Source organism: Oncorhynchus nerka, linkage group LG26 (assembly GCF_034236695.1).
Source record: "Oncorhynchus nerka isolate Pitt River linkage group LG26, Oner_Uvic_2.0, whole genome shotgun sequence".
NCBI lineage: Eukaryota > Metazoa > Chordata > Actinopteri > Salmoniformes > Salmonidae > Oncorhynchus > Oncorhynchus nerka.
In genome coordinates this window covers 14,391,902-14,412,329 of record NC_088421.1, presented here as the reverse complement: position 1 = coordinate 14,412,329, position 20,428 = coordinate 14,391,902, and the positions used below count along the sequence as shown (strand labels likewise).

Sequence of the window (20,428 nt, the reverse complement as noted above, 5' to 3'; positions counted from 1 at the left end):
TCCAGATCTGTGAGTCACGGATGGCATGTTTTTGACCAGTTTGTTACTGTGGGCTACTTGTGTGATGCCAGTAACAAGGCATGAGACCATGATGTCCGTTTCTCTGCCTGATTGCCCCCGCCCACTTCAGTTTGGCGGTTTGATTGCATATTGATTTTTACCAGACTTCTGTATTTGCTTGCAATTTGTCTGGTTGAACTGAGGACAGTGGATATTTGACAGGACAGACTGGTATTTGTAGGTGTTTGTTTGTGGTGTGTTTTATCATAGTGCCTGTCTGGGTCTGCAGATGGGCTCATTTACAGTGTTTAAAACTTGAAATCACTGTGGCGGTGATTGTGTGCATTGATTCTTCAACAGTCTGAATGAATGAGTTGGGAATCCCTCTGCATGTCTGGTTCTTCGTCTGGTCAGTGTGTATGATTCTAATACATGTTCAAACTTTATTTCCTTTCACAATTTCAATGCTTGAAAAGCTTTACTCCTTTTGCACTATTTCTGTCTATTGCTTTTCTAAATGATGTTTCTTGCTCACCACCTCTTCTTTTCTTCTCTCCTTCTATTTCCTTCTCTTTCTTGCCCCCTGCCCTGTCCTCCTCCTCCTCTCACCTTCCTACCTTCTCCCCCTGCCCTGTCCTCCTCCTCCTCTCACCTTCCTACCTTCTCCCCCTGCCCTGTCCTCCTCCTCCTCTCACCTTCCTACCTTCTCCCCCTGCCCTGTCCTCCTCCTCCTCTCACCTCCCTACCTTCTCCCCCCACCCCTGCCCTGTCCTCCTCCTCCTCTCACCTCCCTACCTTCTCCCCCCCCTGCCCTGTCCTCCTCCTCCTCTCACCTTCCTACCTTCTCCCCCTCCCCCTGCCCTGTCCTCCTCCTCCTCTCACCTTCCTACCTTCTCCCCCTGCCCTGTCCTCCTCCTCCTCTCACATTCCTATCTTCTCCCCCCTCCCCTGCCCTGTCCTCCTCCTCCTCTCACCTTCCTACCTTCTCCCCCTCCCCCTGCCCTGTCCTCCTCCTCCTCTCACCTTCCTACCTTCTCCCCCTGCCCTGTCCTCCTCCTCCCTCTCACCTTCCTACCTTCTCCCCTCCCCCTGCCCTGTCCTCCTCCTCCTCTCACCTTCCTACCTTCTCCCCCTGCCCTGTCCTCCTCCTCCTCCTCCTCACCTTCCTACCTTCTCCCCCTCCCCCTGCCCTGTCCTCCCTCCCCTCTCACCTTCCTACCTTCTCCCCCTCCCCCTGCCCTGTCCTCCTCTTCCTCTCACCTCCCTACCTTCTCCCCCTCCCCCTGCCCTGTCCTCCTCCTCCTCCTCTCACCTTCCTACCTTCTCCCCCTGCCCTGTCCTCCTCCTCCTCTCACCTTCCTACCTTCTCCCCCTTCCCCTGCCCTGTCCTCCTCCCCTCCTCTCACCTTCCTACCTTCTCCCCTGCCCTGTCCTCCTCCTCCTCTCACCTTCCTACCTTCTCCCCCTCCCCTGCCCTGTCCTCCTCCTCCTCTCACCTTCCTACCTTCTCCCCCTCCCCTGCCCTGTCCTCCTCCTCCTCTCACCTTCCTACCTTCCCCCTCCCCCTGCCCTGTCCTCCTCCCCCTCCTCTCACCTTCCTACCTTCTCCCCCTCCCCTGCCCTGTCCTCCTCCTCCTCCTCACCTTCCTACCTTCTCCCCCTGCCCTGTCCTCCTCCTCCTCTCACCTTCCTACCTTCTCCCCCCCCCTGCCCTGTCCTCCTCCTCCTCTCACCTTCCTACCTTCTCCCACTGCCCGTCTCCAGCAGCAGGAGGGTGCACTTTGAGCGGATTAACACAGTGCCCGTTAAGGGTCAGCGGGCATCTCGCCGTGGCCCCAGGAAGCATCACTCTCTCTCCAGAACCCTGCTCAGGTACTGCAGGCCAGAGGTCAGAGGTCAGACTGGGCCTACAGTACACTGGCCAATGAGAACAGCACTTCCTGTCTGATTACAGTAACATACAGTATGCAACCATGGGGAGCCAGAACATCTTGTGATGGATAACGTACTGACACAGGTTTAGCTGAGTGTTTACCCCACCAATGTGTGTGTCCTAGGTTATGTTGATAATGGCTCAGATCTAGGGAGTACAAAGAGTATGAAGTTCAGAACAGAGAGAATTATCAAGAGAGTGCAGGGTCTCCGTAAGATAGAAAACTGCATCAGGCATAAAGACACAGCTTGAATGAACTGAATGAACTGTCTTCCATTGCCTATAGCTATAAGCCTCTCTTCAGGGGTGCTGTTGTTTTCTCTTTGTGCTATGACTGGTTTTGTTATATGACTCACCCCATTGACACATCTGACTCACACTGAATTAGTCATAAAAAAGGAGCCTAACACAGGGACCTGTCATTTTCCTGGAATACACAACAACCACCGCATTCCATTGTGGTCAGGCCAAAGACTAGGCAGCAATAATGTCGCCTCAGACTTTATGAATCTCTGTGTGAGTTAGGGATTATAGAATACATGTCCACTGATTTGATGTTACAGTCATTAAAAGACCATACTTGCGTTTGACTGAGTCTTAAACTAACCTGAGTTGCTTTTTAAACTAAGCCACTCTGGTTAGTTTGTGTATAGCGGCAGGGTTGGGTTAGCGTGGCCTTCTGCAGCACCTGATTAGATTAGACCTGCAGAGGCAGAGAACATTGTATTGTGATCCTTATTGAATGTACAGATTATATGATTCAATAGAAAACAACAGCTCACAGAAAAAAAGAGGCAAAGGCTGAGAGGGGCAGAGAGAGAGAGGGGCAGAGAGAGAGAGAGGCAGAGAGAGAGAGAGGGGAGAGAGAGAGAGGCAGAGAGAGAGAGAGGCCGAGAGAGAGAGAGGCCGAGAGAGAGAGAGGCAGAGAGAGAGAGGCCGAGAGAGAGAGAGGCAGAGAGAGAGAGAGGGGCAGAGAGAGAGAGAGGCAGAGAGAGAGAGAGGGGCAGAGAGAGAGAGAGGCCGAGAGAGAGAGAGGCAGAGAGAGAGAGAGGCCGAGAGAGAGAGAGAGGCAGAGAGAGAGAGAGAGAGAGGCAGAGAGAGAGAGGGGCAGAGAGAGAGAGGGCAGAGAGAGAGAGAGAGGCCGAGAGAGAGAGAGGCAGAGAGAGAGAGAGGCCGAGAGAGAGAGAGGCAGAGAGAGAGAGAGAGGGGCAGAGAGAGAGAGAGGCCGAGAGAGAGAGAGGCAGAGAGAGAGAGAGGGGCAGAGAGAGAGAGAGGCCGAGAGAGAGAGAGGCCGAGAGAGAGAGAGGCCGAGAGAGAAAGAGCAGAGAGGCAGAGAGAGAGAGGGGCAGAGAGAGAGAGGGGCAGAGAGAGAGAGGGGCAGAGAGAGAGAGAGGCAGAGAGAGAGAGAGGCAGAGAGAGAGAGGGGCAGAGAGAGAGAGAGAGGCCGAGAGAGAGAGAGAGGCAGAGAGAGAGGCAGAGAGAGAGGGGGCAGAGAGAGAGAGAGGCAGAGAGAGAGAGAGGCAGAGAGAGAGAGGGGCAGAGAGAGAGAGGGGCAGAGAGAGAGAGAGAGAGAGAGAGAGAGAGAGAGGCAGAGAGAGAGAGAGGCAGAGAGAGAGAGGGGCAGAGAGAGAGAGAGAGAGGCAGAGAGAGAGAGAGGCAGAGAGAGAGAGAGGCAGAGAGAGAGAGGGGCAGAGAGAGAGAGAGGCCGAGAGAGAGAGAGGCAGAGAGAGAGAGGGGCAGAGAGAGAGAGAGGCCGAGAGAGAGAGAGGCAGAGAGAGAGAGAGGCAGAGAGAGAGAGAGGGGAGAGAGAGAGAGAGGCCGAGAGAGAGAGAGGCAGAGAGAGAGAGAGGGGCAGAGAGAGAGAGAGGCCGAGAGAGAGAGAGGCAGAGAGAGAGAGAGGCAGAGAGAGAGAGAGGCCAGAGAGAGAGAGAGGCAGAGAGAGAGAGAGGCAGAGAGAGAGAGAGAGAGGCAGAGAGAGAGAGGCAGAGAGAGAGAGGGGAGAGAGAGAGGCAGAGAGAGAGAGAGGCAGAGAGAGAGAGAGGCAGAGAGAGAGAGGGGCAGAGAGAGAGAGAGAGGCAGAGAGAGAGAGAGGCAGAGAGAGGCAGAGAGAGAGAGGGGCAGAGAGAGAGGGGCAGAGAGAGAGAGAGAGAGAGGCAGAGAGAGAGAGAGGCAGAGAGAGAGAGAGGCAGAGAGAGAGAGAGGCCGAGAGAGAGAGAGGCAGAGAGAGAGAGGCAGAGAGAGAGAGGGCCAGAGAGAGAGAGAGGCCGAGAGAGAGAGAGAGAGAGAGAGAGAGAGAGCTTGCTATTGAGAAAGGCCGCCAAAGGCAGACCTGGATCTTAAGAGAAGACAGGCTATGTGCACACTGCCCACAAAATGAGGTGGAAAGTGAGCTGCACTTCCTAACCTCCTGCCAAATGTATGACCATATTAGAGACACATATTTCCCTCACATTACACAGACCCACAAAGAATTTGAAAACACATCTAATTTGATAAACATGTTTCCCATGCCACTAAAAAGAGAGAGAGAGAGACCAAGGTAGAGCGAGGCAGAGGTAGAAAGCGAGAGAGGGGGGCAGAGGTAGAGGGCTAGAGAGGGGGGCAGAGGTAGAGAGCGAGTGACGCGGAGAGGTAGAGAGAGCTAGAGAGCCAGAGGGAGAAGGAGAGAGTCGCTCCAGATGTTCCATCAGGCAGAGGTCTATTTATAGCCTCAGAGGTCACGGATGGCAGACTGACAGACTGATGACACGCCACGACCTGGAGGACAGGGCAGCTGGTCTGGAATGCCAGAAATTCAATCATGTCACTAACAGACTGATAGAGATAGTACATCTATCCACAACCCAGGGGAACACAGGACACAGTATTTCAAATGATCTGTCCATATTACCCAGAATAATCCTTTACATGCAACAGGTACAGTAGGAGTTTAGTGGGCTATAGTTACTGTTGCTAGGGAGTAGGGCTTGGAATTCCCAGGGACCTCATGATACAATAATATCATGATTCTCACGAGTATATATGTATTGCTATTTGATACTGTGATTTTATTGCGTTTCGATGTTCCAAACATATTGCTCACCATATGTCTTCTACAGAGGGACAACTCCATTGTAGGTTTGATGTTACTTAAATGGCCAAATCTCCTTTTAAAAAACATGACTTACATCGATTGTTAGCTTGTCAAAACAAATTGTATAAGTCACATGTGCTGAATACAACAGGTGTAGTAGACCTTACAGTGAAATGCCGAATACAACAGGTGTAGTAGACCTTACAGTGAAATGCTGAATACACCAGGTGTAGTAGACCTTACAGTGAAATTCTGAATACAACAGGTGTAGTAGACCTTACAGTGAAATGCCGAATACAACAGGTGTAGTAGACCTTACAGTGAAATGCTGAATACACCAGGTGTAGTAGACCTTACAGTGAAATGCCGAATACAACAGGTGTAGTAGACCTTACAGTGAAATGCTGAATACAACAGGTGTAGTAGACCTTACAGTGAAATGCCGAATACAACAGGTGTAGTAGACCTTACAGTGAAATGCCGAATACAACAGGTGTAGTAGACCTTACAGTGAAATGCCGAATACAACAGGTGTAGTAGACCTTACAGTGAAATGCTGAATACACCAGGTGTAGTAGACCTTACAGTGAAATGCCGAATACAACAGGTGTAGTAGACCTTACAGTGAAATGCCGAATACAACAGGTGTAGTAGACCTTACAGTGAAATGCCGAATACAACAGGTGTAGTAGACCTTACAGTGAAATGCTGAATACACAGGTGTAGTAGACCTTACAGTGAAATGCCGAATACAACAGGTGTAGTAGATACAGTGAAATGCCGAATACAACAGGTGTAGTAGACCTTACAGTGAAATGCTGAATACACCAGGTGTAGTAGACCTTACAGTGAAATGCTGAATACACCAGGTGTAGTAGACCTTACAGTGAAATGCTGAATACACCAGGTGTAGTAGACCTTACAGTGAAATGCTGAATACACCAGGTGTAGTAGACCTTACAGTGAAATGCTGAATACACCAGGTGTAGTAGACCTTACAGTGAAATGCTGAATACACCAGGTGTAGTAGACCTTACAGTGAAATGCTGAATACAACAGGTGTAGTAGACCTTACAGTGAAATGCTGAATACACCAGGTGTAGTAGACCTTACAGTGAAATGCTGAATACACCAGGTGTAGTAGACCTTACAGTGAAATGCTGAATACACCAGGTGTAGTAGACCTTACAGTGAAATGCTGAATACACCAGGTGTAGTAGACCTTACAGTGAAATGTGAATTCAAATAGACCTTACAGTGAAATGCTGAATACAACAGGTGTAGTAGACCTTACAGTGAAATGCTGAATACACCAGGTGTAGTAGACCTTACAGTGAAATGCTGAATACACCAGGTGTAGTAGACCTTACAGTGAAATGCTGAATACAACAGGTGTAGTAGACCTTACAGTGAAATGCTGAATACACCAGGTGTAGTAGACCTTACAGTGAAATGCTGAATACACCAGGTGTAGTAGACCTTACAGTGAAATGCTGAATACACCAGGTGTAGTAGACCTTACAGTGAAATGCTGAATACACCAGGTGTAGTAGACCTTACAGTGAAATGCTGAATACACCAGGTGTAGTAGACCTTACAGTGAAATGTGAATACACCAAGTAGACCTTACAGTGAAATGCTGAATACACCAGGTGTAGTAGACCTTACAGTGAAATGCTGAATACACCAGTGTAGTAGACCTTACAGTGAAATGCTGAATACCAGGTGTAGTTACAGTGAAATGCTGAATACACCAGGTGTAGTAGACCTTACAGTGAAATGCTGAATACACCAGGTGTAGTAGACCTTACAGTGAAATGCTGAATACACCAGGTGTAGTAGACCTTACAGTGAAATGCTGAATACAACAGGTGTAGTAGACCTTACAGTGAAATGCTGAATACACCAGGTGTAGTAGACCTTACAGTGAAATGCTGAATACACCAGGTGTAGTAGACCTTACAGTGAAATGCTGAATACACCAGGTGTAGTAGACCTTACAGTGAAATGCTGAATACACCAGGTGTAGTAGACCTTACAGTGAAATGCTGAATACACCAGGTGTAGTAGACCTTACAGTGAAATGCTGAATACACCAGGTGTAGTAGACCTTACAGTGAAATGCTGAATACACCAGGTGTAGTAGACCTTACAGTGAAATGCTGAATACACCAGGTGTAGTAGACCTTACAGTGAAATGCTTACTTACGAGCCCCTAACCAACAATGCAGTTAAAAAAAAATCTAAATATGAAATAAGAAATCAAAGTAACAAGTAATTAAAGAGCAGCAGTAAAATCACAATAGTGAGACTATATACAGGGGGGTACCAGTACAGAGTCAATGTGCGGGGGCACCGGTTAGTTGAGGTAATATGTACATGTAGGTAGAGTTATTAAAGTGCCTATGCATAGATGATAACAGAGAATAGCAGTGGTGTAAAAGAGGGGGTGGGGGGCAATGCAAATAGTCTGGGTGGCCATTTGATTAGATGTTCAGGAGTCTTATGGCTTGGGGGTAGAAGCTGTTTAGAAGCCTCTTGGACCTAGACTTGGCACTCCGGTACCGCTTGCCGTGCGGTAGAAGAGAGAACAATCTATGACTAAATCAAATCAAATCAATTTATGTATATAGCCCTTCGTACATCAGCTGATATCTCAAAGTGCTGTACAGAAACCCAGCCTAAAACCCCAAACAGCAAGCAATGCAGGTGTAGAAGCACTGAATAGCATTCTCACACAGGTGTTCCTTTTGTCCAGGTGGGAAAGGGCAGTGTGGAGTGCAATAGCGATTGCATCATCTGTGGATCTGTTGAGGCGGTATGCAAATTGGACTAGGGTGGCTGGAGTCTTCGACAATAGGGCCTTCCTCTGACACCACCTGGTATAGAGGTCCTGGATGGCAGGAAGCTTGGCCCCAGTGATGTACTGGGCCGTACGCACTATCCTCTGTTGTGCCTTGCGGTCAGAGGCCGAGTAGTTGCCAAACCAGGCAGTACTGCAACCGGTCAGGATGCTCTCAATGTTGCAGCTGTAAAACCTTTTGAGGATCTGAAGATCTTTGACCCATGCCAAATCTTTTCAGTCTCCTGAGGGGGAATACGTTTTGTTTTGCCCTCTTCGTGACTGTCCTGGTGTGCTTGGACCATGTTAGTTTGTTGGTGATGTGGACACCAAGGAACTTGAAGCTCTCAACCTGCTCCACAACAGCTCCGTCGATGAGAATAGGGGCATGCTCGGTCCTCTTTTTCCCGTAGTCCACAATCATCTCCTTTGTGTTGATCACGTTGAGGGAGAGGTTGTTGTCCTGGCACCACACGGCCAGGTCTCTGACCTCCTCCCTATAGGCTGTCTCGTCTTGGTCGGTGATCAGGCCTATCACTGTTGTGTCATCGGCAAACTTAATGATGGTGTTGGAGTCATGCCTGGCCGTGCAGTCATGAGTGAACAGGGAGTACAGGAGGGGACTGAGCACGCACCCCTGAGGGGCTCCTGTGTTGAGGATCAGCGTGGCGGATGTGTTGTTACCTACCCTTACCACCTGGGGGCGGCCCGTCAGGAAGTCCAGGATCCAGTTGCAGAGGGAGGTGTTTAGTCCCAGGGTCCTTAGCTTATTGATGAGCTTTGAGGGCACTATGGTGTTGAACGCTGAGCTGTAGTCAATGAATAGCATTCTCACACAGGTGTTCCTTTTGTCCAGGTGGGAAAGGGCAGTGTGGAGTGCAATAGCGATTGCATCATCTGTGGATCTGTTGAGGCGGTATGCAAATTGGAGTGGGTCTATGGTTTCTGGGATAATAGTGTTGATGTGAGCCATGACCAGCCTTTCATGGCACTTCATGGCTACAGATGTGAGTGCTACAGGTCGGTAGTCAGTTAGGCAGGTTACCTTAGTGTTCTTGGGCACAGGGACTAGGGTGGTCTGCTTAAAACATGTTGGTATTACAGACTCAGACAGGGAGAGGTTGAAAATATCAGTGAAGACACTTGCCAGTTGGTCAGTGCATGCTCGCAGTACACGTCCTGGTAATCCGTCTGGCCGTGTGAATGTTGACCTGTGTTAAGTTCTTACTCACATCGGCTTCGGAGTGCGTGATCACACAGTCTTCCGGAACAGCTGGTGCTCTCATGCATGTTTCAGTGTTATTTGCCTCGAAGCGAGCATAGAGGTAGTTTAGCTAGTCTGATAGGCTTGTGTCACTGGGCAGCTCTCGGCTGTGCTTCCCTTAGTAGTCTGTAATGGTTTGCTAGCCCTGCCACATCCGATGAGTGTCAGGGCCGGTGTAGTACGATTCGATCTTAGTCCTGTATTGACACTTTGATGGTTCGTCGGAGGGCATAGCGGGATTTCTTATAAGCTTCCGGGTTAGAGTCCCACTCCTTGAAAACAGCAGCTTTAGCCTTTAGCTCAGTGCGGATGTTGCCTGTAATCCATGGCTTCTTGTTGGGGTATGTACGTACAGTCGCTGTGGGGATGACGTCATCAATGCACTTATTGATGAAGCCAATGACTGATGTGGTGTACTCTCAATGCCATTGGAGGAATCCCAGAACATATTCCAGTCTGTGCTAGCAAAACAGTCCTGTCATCTGACCACCTTTTTATTGATCGAGTCACTGGTGCTTCCTCTGGTTGCACATTTAACATGCTGCAACCTGCATTAAAGTCCCCGGCTGCAAAGAGCACCACCTCTGGGTGAGCGTTTTCCCATTTGCTTATGGCGGAATGCAGCTCATTGAGTGCGGTCTTAGTGCCAGCATCAGTCTGTGGTGGTATGTAGACAGCTATGAAAAATACAGATGAAAACTCTCTAGGTAGATAGTGTGGTCTACAGCTTATCATGAGATACTCTACCTCAGGCGAGCAAAACCTTGAGACTTCCTTAGATATCGTAAACCAGATATTATTTACAAAAATACAGAAGTAGGGGTTTATTCGATCGCCTACGAATTATCAGAAGAATCTGGGTCTATTCCCGGGAGAACAGTATATCATTCTCGTTTCCAGCAACAGAATGCTTCCAGCATGCTTTGAGAGTGGAGAGTGTTCAGTCTTTACATTTATTCAAATGTTTATGACTTTATTACTGTGCTGTAATGCTGCAAAGGCAGACAAAGTAATACATATACACCAGACCCATGAGAGAGACGGTGTATGTGGTGTGTGTGTGTGTGTGTGTGTGTGGTGTGTGTGTGTGTGTGTGTGTGTGTGTGTGTGTGTGTGTGTGTGTGTGTGTGTGTGTGTGTGTGTGTGTGTGTGTGTGTGTGTGTGTGCCTGGACTGGAACACGTCTGGGCTTATTCCCTCTCTCTGGTTGATGGCCTATTACTAGTGCAGTCAAGAACAATTAGTCATTTTTTCCATTCTTGGGAAGTGTGGTGTTATCAGTTCATTGCATGTTTGCCCACCCAGTCTTCCAAATAGAGCTTTGAGGAGGGACATCTAATGACAGCTCTATATCTCTCAGGCTAATAACTGATGCACTCTGTGCTAGATAGCTGGAGTTAGCAGACTCCCTCTACAAGAGAAGTACTGCGGAACTAGGTGATCAGAGAGAGTTCTGTGGAAAGGTTGGAGTTTGTGAGATGAGATGTGTGCTTCCCGCGGACTGAGTGGCTGGTGTTTGTGGTGTCAGGGGCACAGCGGACTGGTTCGGGGTCAGTAAGGACGGCGATGCCACCCAGAAATGGCAGAGGAAGAGTCTGCGTCATTGCAGCATGCGCTATGGCCGTCTGAAGCCCCAGGTGATCCGGGAGATGGACCTGTCCAGTCAGGACAACATCTCTCTGACCAGCACCGAGACGCCCCCGCCCCTCTACGTACCCTCCTCATCACACGCCTTTGGCATGCAGAAGGTATGATACCTCTGTTATCTATATATTGGGTCATTATGCCTATAGTACTTTTGTACCTCAGTGAGGGTTTCATTGTGGATCTTGATAACATATTTTAGGATGTATCAATGTTTATCTTTCATTTCCTGTGGTTTTCCACAGTAGTTTTTTTTCGATTAGATTCTTGGTTGATTATTCGAACATAATCCAGTTTCACAATATAAACTCAGTCCTAGATAGCCTGTTCTTAACCGCTCTGTGTCTGTCATCTTCAGATCGTGGACCCATTGGCGAGGGGGCGTGCGTTCCGTATGGTGGAGGAGGTGGACGGTTACAGCGTGCCCCAGACCCCCGTCACCCCCGGCGCTGCCTCCCTCTGCTCCTTCACCTCCTCCCGCTCAGGCCTCAACCGGCTGCCGCGACGACGCAAGAGGGAGTCTGTCGCCAAGATGAGCTTCAGGGCAGCAGCAGCTCTGGTTAAGGTGAGCTTGCTGTGTGACGAGACATTCTATTGAAGGAAGTGATTCTTTATTTTAGAGACTGTCAGCTGCTAAAGCCCTCTACTGTACTGTACACACAGATCCAAACCATACCCACCCAGTACCACTATGACCAAACTCTTCCCTTAATCGATAAGGTACCCTCAGTGAAACAGCATGGCCTGATCAGTTGTGTGGAATCAGTCAGCCTCCGGTGTTCTAGAACAACACTGAGTTCCATCAGGGCGGATACATTTATTTTCTAAAGGAGACATTATCTCTGTGTTGTGTTGTGTCATTCAGTGTTGAGGGAGACCACTATGTGCTGTGTTGTGTTGTGTCATTCAGTGTTGAGGGAGACCACTATGTGCTATGTTGTGTTGTGTCATTCAGTGTTGAGAGAGACCACTATGTGCTGTGTTGTGTCATTCAGTGTTGAGGGAGACCACTATGTGCTGTGTTGTGTCATTCAGTGTTGAGGGAGACCACTATGTGCTGTGTTGTGTCATTCAGTGTTGAGGGAGACCACTATGTGCTGTGTTGCATGTTCAAGAGCAGCAGTGCTGTATTTAGGACTACTGTTATGAAAGAGCTTACCGTTTTGGAAGTGCAAGAGTGACATGGAAGAATGAACAAACATGGGTAATTAAGCTCTGATATGCCTACTATGCATGTGTTATAATTATGAGGTACTGTCTCCAACAATTCTGACATGCAAAAAGACACTCAACTCAATGTTAGTGTGTGTGTGTGTGTGTTTGTGTTTGTGTGTCTGCACCGTTTGTTTGCTGTATGGCACTAGACAAAACACTACAGCCTGCTGTGCTAGGTGACAGCTTATAGTGTGTGTTTTGTTGTTATGTGTGTGTGTGTGCATTTCAGGGGCGCTCCCTGCGGGAAAACGCCACCCTGCGGCGGATGCAGAGACGCAGCTTCACCCCTGCCAGCTTCATGGAGGAGGACGTGGTGGACTTACCTGATGAGCTGGACACATCCTTCTTCGCCAGAGTAAGGACATGTCCTCATCTACTCTGTAGTTAGAAACTCATCTCAAGCCTCCATCTAAAAGAGAACATACAGCACCCCCTGGTGGTCTCTAACAGAGTTGCAGCCAGGGATAGAGTAAATGCCTGTGATTGGCCGACCAGTTAGTGTGTGTTTTCATTACGGCCAGGAGTTTTTCCTAAACCATGTGTGAGCTGACCAGGAAAATCTCCTGTGCCTAGTTCCCACCCACTACTGTTCTCAGACCTGGCCTACCCCCTCCCAATCCCTCCCCCAGGACTGTCTGATGCAGGAAGAGTTGTCCACATACGCTGACGAGGTGTTTGAGTCTCCGTCGGAGGCGGCTATGATGGATGTGGTGCAGGAGGAGGGGAGTAAACTGGACGAGACGGAGCTGACCGGCAGCGCTCTGGACAAGAGTGAACTGGAGAGGAGCCATCTCATGCTGTGAGTCAGGCACACCCATCATGACAACAAGTCCACAGAAACATCTGAAATGACTACAGTATCTTTTGGTTTCCTGTTGCCAATATCCAATACACTACCAGAGCATCTCAGTGAACCATTCAGTTGTGATGACACAGTGTTTGGTTTAAAGAGAACCCACACGCTCTCCAAGGGTGGTTCTGTGGTGGGTTCCTCTTTAAACAGACTTTACCCCTCCTCCTCTCTGTCTCCCCTCCCCTCCCAGGCCTCTGGAGCGAGGGTGGCGTAAGGCCAAAGAGGGAACCCCAGGACCGCCCAAGGTGCCCTTGCGGCAGGAGGTGGTGAGTGTGAACGGACAGCGACGGGGTCAGCGCATCGTTGTGCCCGTCAAGAAGCTGTTCGCTCGGGAGAAGAGGCCCTACGGGCTGGGCATGGTGGGGAAGCTCACCAACCGCACCTACCGCAAGCGCATCGACAGCTATGTGAAGAGGCAGATAGAGGACATGGATGACCATAGGTAATGGTCTCTAAGACCATGCTGAGGCTCAGCGTGTTTAACACATGAGACCATTGGTGTAGAGTAGAGCACTTCTGTTTAAAACCGTTGTTTTCTAATATGGACATTGTTGTTTCCATTAGGCCTTTCTTTACGTACTGGATCACTGTTGTCCACCTGCTGATCACCATCCTGGCTGTCTGCATCTATGGCATCGCCCCCGTGGGCTTCTCCCAGCACGAGACGGTTGATTCTGTGAGTACCACCTCACTTCCCTGGTCAAATCAAATCAAAGTTTATTTGTCGCGTACACAGTTTAGCAGGCGTTATTGCGGGTGCAGTGAAATGCTTGTGTTACTAGCTCCTAACCGTGCAGTAAAATATTAATCAAATAATCCAAAACAATATTCAAGAGTCCTCTGAACGAATCATTACAGCTTTACAATGGCCTTACAGTCGTTATGACCTTCTATTCCATCCTTCCAGGATCAACTTGAAATATGAAATGTTTCCCTCCCCAGGTTCTAAGGAACAAAGGTGTATATGAAAATGTCAAGTTTGTACAACAAGAGAACTTCTGGGTCGGGCCCAGTTCAGTAAGCACATTCACATTGCTCCCCTTTTGTTCATTCAAACATTCTGTTCCATGACCAGATATGTCCTATCTTTTCCGTTTGGAAAGTTCTTATTTGAGCGCTTTAACTAGGCCTGATAAAGGGATGGTGTTCTATGTGTCTATTCCTCACTGTCTGCATGCCATCTGTCTCCCTCGTTAGGAGGCTCTGATCCACCTGGGGGCCAAGTACTCTCCCTGCATGCGTCAGGACCAGCAGGTGCACGACCTGATCCGGGACAAGAGAGACATAGAGAGAGACTCTGCCTGCTGTGTACGCAACGACCGCTCCGGCTGTCTACAGACCTCAGAGGAGGAGTGTTCGGTGAGTCGTGAATCCCTCTCCGTCTCTCTCACTCACTCTCTCCACCTCACTCTTTTGTACTCTACCTCCACGAGAGATCTATTCAGGGGTCAATATTTTTACCTTTCCATCTTTGTTTTGTCTCAGAGTACTCTGGCCGTGTGGGTGAAGTGGCCTGGTCATCCCAGCACCCCTCAGCTGGAGGGCAGAGACAGGCAGTACGGCTCAGTGTGCCATCAGGACCCCCGGTGAGAGAACCACTCTGACATTCGGCAGTACGCCGTCACACCCCTCATGCTACTGTAGTTACACTGTGTGTTTATTGGGACCACTGACTGAACTGTGTATCCATACTAATATTTCATTCATATTTTTCACCCCACAACAGGATTTGTCTAGAGCCAGCATCGGTGGCACCGCATGAATGGCCTGATGACATCACCAAGTGGCCAGTGAGTATTGTGGAACCCCATTGGTCATGATGAGAGGGTGAGAGGTCAGAGGACCTGTCAATCACTCACTGTTTCCTCTGGCTGTGTTTTTAGGTTTGCACCAGGTACAACACAGGGAACCACACCAACCTGCCTCACATAGACTGCACCATCACAGGCCGGCCCTGCTGCATCGGCACAAAAGGGAGGTGAGGAGAGCCTACATACAAAACCGAACATGCAAGCATTCACGCCAGACACAACACACACATTCAGAGTCTATTTACTATTGACACTGTGGTGTTGATTTGCCTGTGTCTGTGGTACATGTAGTTGGTAGATGGATGTTTCAACAAGGCTGCATCTCAATAATCTATATGGACTTCCTCTCCCCTCTTGCCTTCATTTTCACTGATCTGGTAAAGCAGCAATATGTAAGCAGTGTAGTGGTCACCATGTGTCATGTTCATGACCTATCAGTGCACATGAAGGGGAGGAGTCAAGGGAGTGTGTGGTCACGAGGTCATGCTGTGGTTCTCCCGTTCCTCAGGTGTGAGATCACTTCCAGGGAGTATTGTGACTTCATGAAGGGCTACTTCCACGAGGAGGCTACTCTCTGCTCCCAAGTAAGTAAGCATCGCTCTACTCCATGAATATCGGACTATTACGTTGCGTTAGGATATTGCCAAGTCATCTTCAGTGGCTAGCTAGTATGATGGATACGATAGCCCCTGTCCTACAAAGACATAACCCAGACCATAACCCCCGACCCCGTTCCAACTAGGATAATGAGACAGGCTGAGTCGGAGGCAGCCGTTGAGGAGCAGAAGAAGATCTAAGCTGTCAGAGTGGATAGTGTTTAATCACCATACAGGGTGCCACACAATACCCTACTGAGTATGCAAACTGTCCTCACTGTAATCCCCTCTGCTCTGAGCTACAGAATATCCAGGCCACAAGTAAATATATTCACGCATGAGGTTCTTCATTATCAATATGATGTATTCATTCCACAATATGTGTCAAATGAAAATGCATCCTCTACTACTAGTACTTGCAGTGACATCCTCATCTTAGAATAGCTTGACAGTAAAAACAAAAGTTATCGTAAATTCAGTGGGCATCAGTTATGCTATTGTGTGTGTGGTTTCGCGTGTGCGTGTGTGTGTGTGTGTGTGTGCGCGCGTGTGTGCGTGTGTGCCAACAGAGACAAAGAGAGAGATGGTGTCCTGTAGGTGATGTATTCTACCTCCTCCCCCAGGTTCACTGCATGGATGATGTGTGTGGCCTGCTGCCTTTCCTCAACCCAGAGATCCCAGACCAGTTCTACAGACTGTGGCTCTCTCTCTTCCTGCACGCTGGGTAAGTGGCTGCCTGCCTCTGCCATTTCATCACAAATCCTCTGTCCATCCTAGCAGCATTTAATACATTCGACCGGTACTGTGCTGTTAGACATCCCTGGAGCAGCTGTATTATAATGAGGCAGAAGGGTGGCCTACGATTCCTTCCATTGGGTGACCAATTATGTGTCCTCTCACTGGTTCATTATGTTTCATGTACACGTTCTCCAATAGCTCCTTCTTCAAGCGCCTCATTATTGTCTTTGACTTCTTCAGTCAGAATGTCAGTGGTTCCAGGTGTCATGAGCCTATTAGTAGCAGGAGCTGAGTGTGCACACTAACATACCACTGAGGAAGAGGAGGGAGCAGAGTAGCAGTCCTCTTTCATCTCTCTGCTGCCTCTTATCTGTCTCTCCTCTCCTCTCCTCCTCCGGGTAATTAAAGGAAGTGTCCCCTCTGCAGGCAGCAGCCCTCATTAGGCTTGAGGAGATAGACAGACAGCAGAGACATATTGATGCTGGATAAACTAGAGATCCCTGGTTGGCTGGCTGTGGAGGTGTCTTCTCACAGCAGCTGGATTAGCTGGATCCCTTCATCACATGCAGAGGACATACTCTTACATTCACACACATACACGCTGTAGGATCCTTCATGGTGTAACGTGTCTTTCAGTCCTCCTGTAGGATCCTTCACTGAATGGTGTAGCGTGTCTTTCAGTCCTCCTGTAGGATCCTTCACTGCATGGTGTAACGTGTCTTTCTGTCCCCCTGTAGGATCCTTCACTGCATGGTGTAACGTGTCTTTCTGTCCCCCTGTAGGATCCTTCACTGCGCGGTGTAACGTGTCTTTCTGTCCCCCTGTAGGATCCTTCACATCATGGTGTAACGTGTCTTTCTGTCCCCCTGTAGGATCCTTCACTGCGTGGTGTAACGTGTCTTTCTGTCCCCCTGTAGGATCCTTCACATCATGGTGTAACGTGTCTTTCTGTCCCCCTGTAGGATCCTTCACTGCATGGTGTAACGTGTCTTTCTGTCCCCCTGTAGGATCCTTCACATAATGGGGTAACGTGTCTTTCTGTCCCCCTGTAGGATCCTTCACATAATGGGGTAACGTGTCTTTCTGTCCCCCTGTAGGATCCTTCACTGCATGGGGTAACGTGTCTTTCTGTCCCCCTGTACGATACTTCACATTATGGGGTAACGTGTCTTTCTGTCCCCCTGTAGGATCCTTCACATCATGGTGTAACGTGTCTTTCTGTCCCCCTGTAGGATCCTTCACATCATGGTGTAATGTGTCTTTCTGTCCCCCTGTAGGATCCTTCACATCATGGTGTAATGTGTCTTTCTGTCCCCCTGTAGGATCCTTCACATCATGGTGTAACGTGTCTTTCTGTCCCCCTGTAGGATCCTTCACTGCGTGGTGTAACGTGTCTTTCTGTCCCCCTGTAGGATCCTTCACATCATGGTGTAACGTGTCTTTCTGTCCCCCTGTAGGATCCTTCACTGCGTGGTGTAACGTGTCTTTCTGTCCCCCTGTAGGATCCTTCACATCATGGTGTAACGTGTCTTTCTGTCCCCCTGTAGGATCCTTCACTGCATGGTGTAACGTGTCTTTCTGTCCCCCTGTAGGATCCTTCACATAATGGGGTAACGTGTCTTTCTGTCCCCCTGTAGGATCCTTCACTGCATGGGGTAACGTGTCTTTCTGTCCCCCTGTACGATACTTCACATTATGGGGTAACGTGTCTTTCTGTCCCCCTGTAGGATCCTTCACATCATGGTGTAACGTGTCTTTCTGTCCAACTGTAGGATCCTTCACATCATGGTGTAATGTGTCTTTCTGTCCCCCTGTAGGATCCTTCACATCATGGTGTAATGTGTCTTTCTGTCCCCCTGTAGGATCCTTCACATCATGGTGTAACGTGTCTTTCTGTCCCCCTGTAGGATCCTTCACTGCGTGGTGTAACGTGTCTTTCTGTCCCCCTGTAGGATCCTTCACATCATGGTGTAACGTGTCTTTCTGTCCCCCTGTAGGATCCTTCACTGCGTGGTGTAACGTGTCTTTCTGTCCCCCTGTAGGATCCTTCACATCATGGTGTAACGTGTCTTTCTGTCCCCCTGTAGGATCCTTCACTGCATGGTGTAACGTGTCTTTCTGTCCCCCTGTAGGATCCTTCACATAATGGGGTAACGTGTCTTTCTGTCCCCCTGTAGGATCCTTCACATAATGGGGTAACGTGTCTTTCTGTCCCCCTGTAGGATCCTTCACATAATGGGGTAACGTGTCTTTCTGTCCCCCTGTAGGATCCTTCACTGCGTGGTGTAACGTGTCTTTCTGTCCCCCTGTAGGATCCTTCACATCATGGTGTAACGTGTCTTTCTGTCCCCCTGTAGGATCCTTCACTGCGTGGTGTAACGTGTCTTTCTATCCCCCTGTAGGATCCTTCACATCATGGTGTAACGTGTCTTTCTGTCCCCCTGTAGGATCCTTCACATCATGGTGTAACGTGTCTTTCTGTCCCCCTGTAGGATCCTTCACTGCGTGGTGTAACGTGTCTTTCTGTCCCCCTGTAGGATCCTTCACATCATGGTGTAACGTGTCTTTCTGTCCCCCTGTAGGATCCTTCACTGCATGGTGTCAGTGTGCTTCCAGATGACCATCCTGAGAGACCTGGAGAAGCTGGCAGGCTGGCTAAGGATCTCCATCATATACATCCTGTCTGGCATCACCGGAAACCTAGCCAGCGCCATCTTCCTGCCCTACAGAGCAGAGGTCTCAATAAACCCATAACACATACTAACACGCACACCTCAATATGTAGGGTTCAATTTGGACAGCTCAGAACACATGACTGGTAATAGTGTCAGATGAGACAGACAAGATGTATGGTTCAGACTGGGGGTGATTTTTCATTGTTTTGTGCAGCTCATAGAATGTGTCTAATAGAATGTGTCCACTCTAGGTGCTGAGTATTTCTATGTTGACCTGAGTGGTCCCTCTCTCTCCCCCTCCCTCCGTCAGGTGGGTCCGGCAGGCTCCCAGTTTGGCATCCTGGCCTGCCTGTTTGTGGAGCTGTTCCAGAGCTGGCAGATCCTGGCCCAGCCGTGGCGGGCATTCATCAAGCTGCTGTGTGTGGTGCTTTTCCTCTTCGCCTTTGGCCTGCTGCCCTGGATCGACAACTTTGCCCACATCTTTGGCTTCATCTCTGGCTTCTTCTTGTCCTTCGCCTTCCTGCCCTACATCAGCTTCGGACGCATGGACATGTACCGCAAACGGCTGCAGATCATCGTCTTCCTGGTGGTGTTCTTGGGGCTGTTCGCCGGCCTCGTGGTGCTTTTCTATGTCTACCCCATCAAGTGTGACTGGTGTGAACTGCTCACCTGCATCCCCTTCACAGACAAGTTCTGTGAGAAGTATGACCTCAACGCCCACCTCCACTGAGGAGACGGAAGGTAGCGCCGGAGGAGGGACGTCAGGTCAAGAGGCATCGATTGGCAGGTGTTATCAATCAATCCTTGTCTCTGTTCTGCCCTATAGTGTGGCTAAAGAGGAGGGGAGGGTCCTGTGTGGCGTTCCCTCTCCTCTGGCTCTGTGAACTGAACTTTGATGACAATATGCTTGTGTTTTTTACTCGGTCTGTCTGTATGAATAAGTAGGAATGCCACTGCACTCGTCATGAGACATTAATCACATTCTTTTCACCCCCCCCCCCACACACACCATTTTCTCTCCTCCACTGACCAATGAGAGAAGGGTATGGTCTAACCCCTTATCTAAGCCCCTCCCACATTTCTCTCTCTTCACGTATAAGGCAGAGTTTGGAGGAGTCATCACTGGTACAATAGACAGAAGGAAATATTTCTGTATTTTTTCAATTTGTTATTTTTTTTATTTTATTTTCATGTTTTTAACACTCACAATCCAGGAGTAGGTTTTGTAATTATTCAGGCAACCTCTCAAAACAACCAGGGACAAACAAATCAGACATTAATACCTTTGGTGCCTTGCTGATAAATGTACCAACTACTGCCATATTTTTGTTACAATACGTTGAGCACTCGAATGCTATCCTTTTTATTGGTTTGTTGCTTCTTAAGAAGTAATGATTGATTGAAACAAGGTAGTGTTTTAGCTACCTATCTACTCATATGTAACTGAATAGAACAAGTAAAAAAAAACTTGAAAAGAAATCCGTCAGTGAAGTCTGTCTGATTTTCTGTGGTGACTGATGCTGCCCTTTACTTTCAGACATGAACATTAGTTACCGTTCGCTAACCATCGGCTTTGTTGAAGGCACCACTGTCTTCGTGATGTATGTCAATGTTAAAGGGAGTATGAGGAGCTATAAAATCAGTGGCATTGTTTCCCTTTAATGCCTTAGTACATCATAGTGTTAATACGAAAAGGTGAGCAACAGCCTAACATTTCAACACACCAGAGGACTAATACAAAAATAAAATGGTATTTACATCACACTCAGAGAACTCAATAATAGT

The 20,428-nt window shown here is 48.8% G+C and overlaps 1 protein-coding gene across 3 annotated transcripts in view; it reads left to right on the top strand.

Moving 5' to 3' along the window:
- The window catches only part of LOC115110353 (inactive rhomboid protein 1), a 61,150-nt gene extending 41,028 nt beyond the window's left edge, over positions 1-20,122 (top strand). Inside the window, exons 4-19 of one of the 3 annotated variants that reach the window (XM_029635940.2) lie at positions 1,765-1,872; positions 10,640-10,859; positions 11,114-11,320; positions 12,200-12,325; positions 12,600-12,769; positions 13,014-13,265; positions 13,388-13,499; positions 13,766-13,840; positions 14,021-14,182; positions 14,309-14,409; positions 14,550-14,613; positions 14,707-14,801; positions 15,143-15,218; positions 15,854-15,954; positions 18,551-18,704; positions 18,954-20,122. In XM_029635940.2, coding sequence (XP_029491800.1) covers positions 1,765-1,872; positions 10,640-10,859; positions 11,114-11,320; positions 12,200-12,325; positions 12,600-12,769; positions 13,014-13,265; positions 13,388-13,499; positions 13,766-13,840; positions 14,021-14,182; positions 14,309-14,409; positions 14,550-14,613; positions 14,707-14,801; positions 15,143-15,218; positions 15,854-15,954; positions 18,551-18,704; positions 18,954-19,373 — 2,443 coding nt within the window. In that variant the 3' untranslated portion in view covers positions 19,374-20,122. Of the gene's footprint in view, positions 1-1,764; positions 1,873-10,639; positions 10,860-11,113; positions 11,321-12,199; positions 12,326-12,599; positions 12,770-13,013; positions 13,266-13,387; positions 13,500-13,765; positions 13,841-14,020; positions 14,410-14,549; positions 14,614-14,706; positions 14,802-15,142; positions 15,219-15,853; positions 15,955-18,550; positions 18,705-18,953 lie in introns of all 3 variants that reach the window. The other 2 variants (XM_065010123.1, XM_029635941.2) reach the window with 2 other exon arrangements.
- The last annotated feature ends 306 nt before the right edge of the window (positions 20,123-20,428 follow it).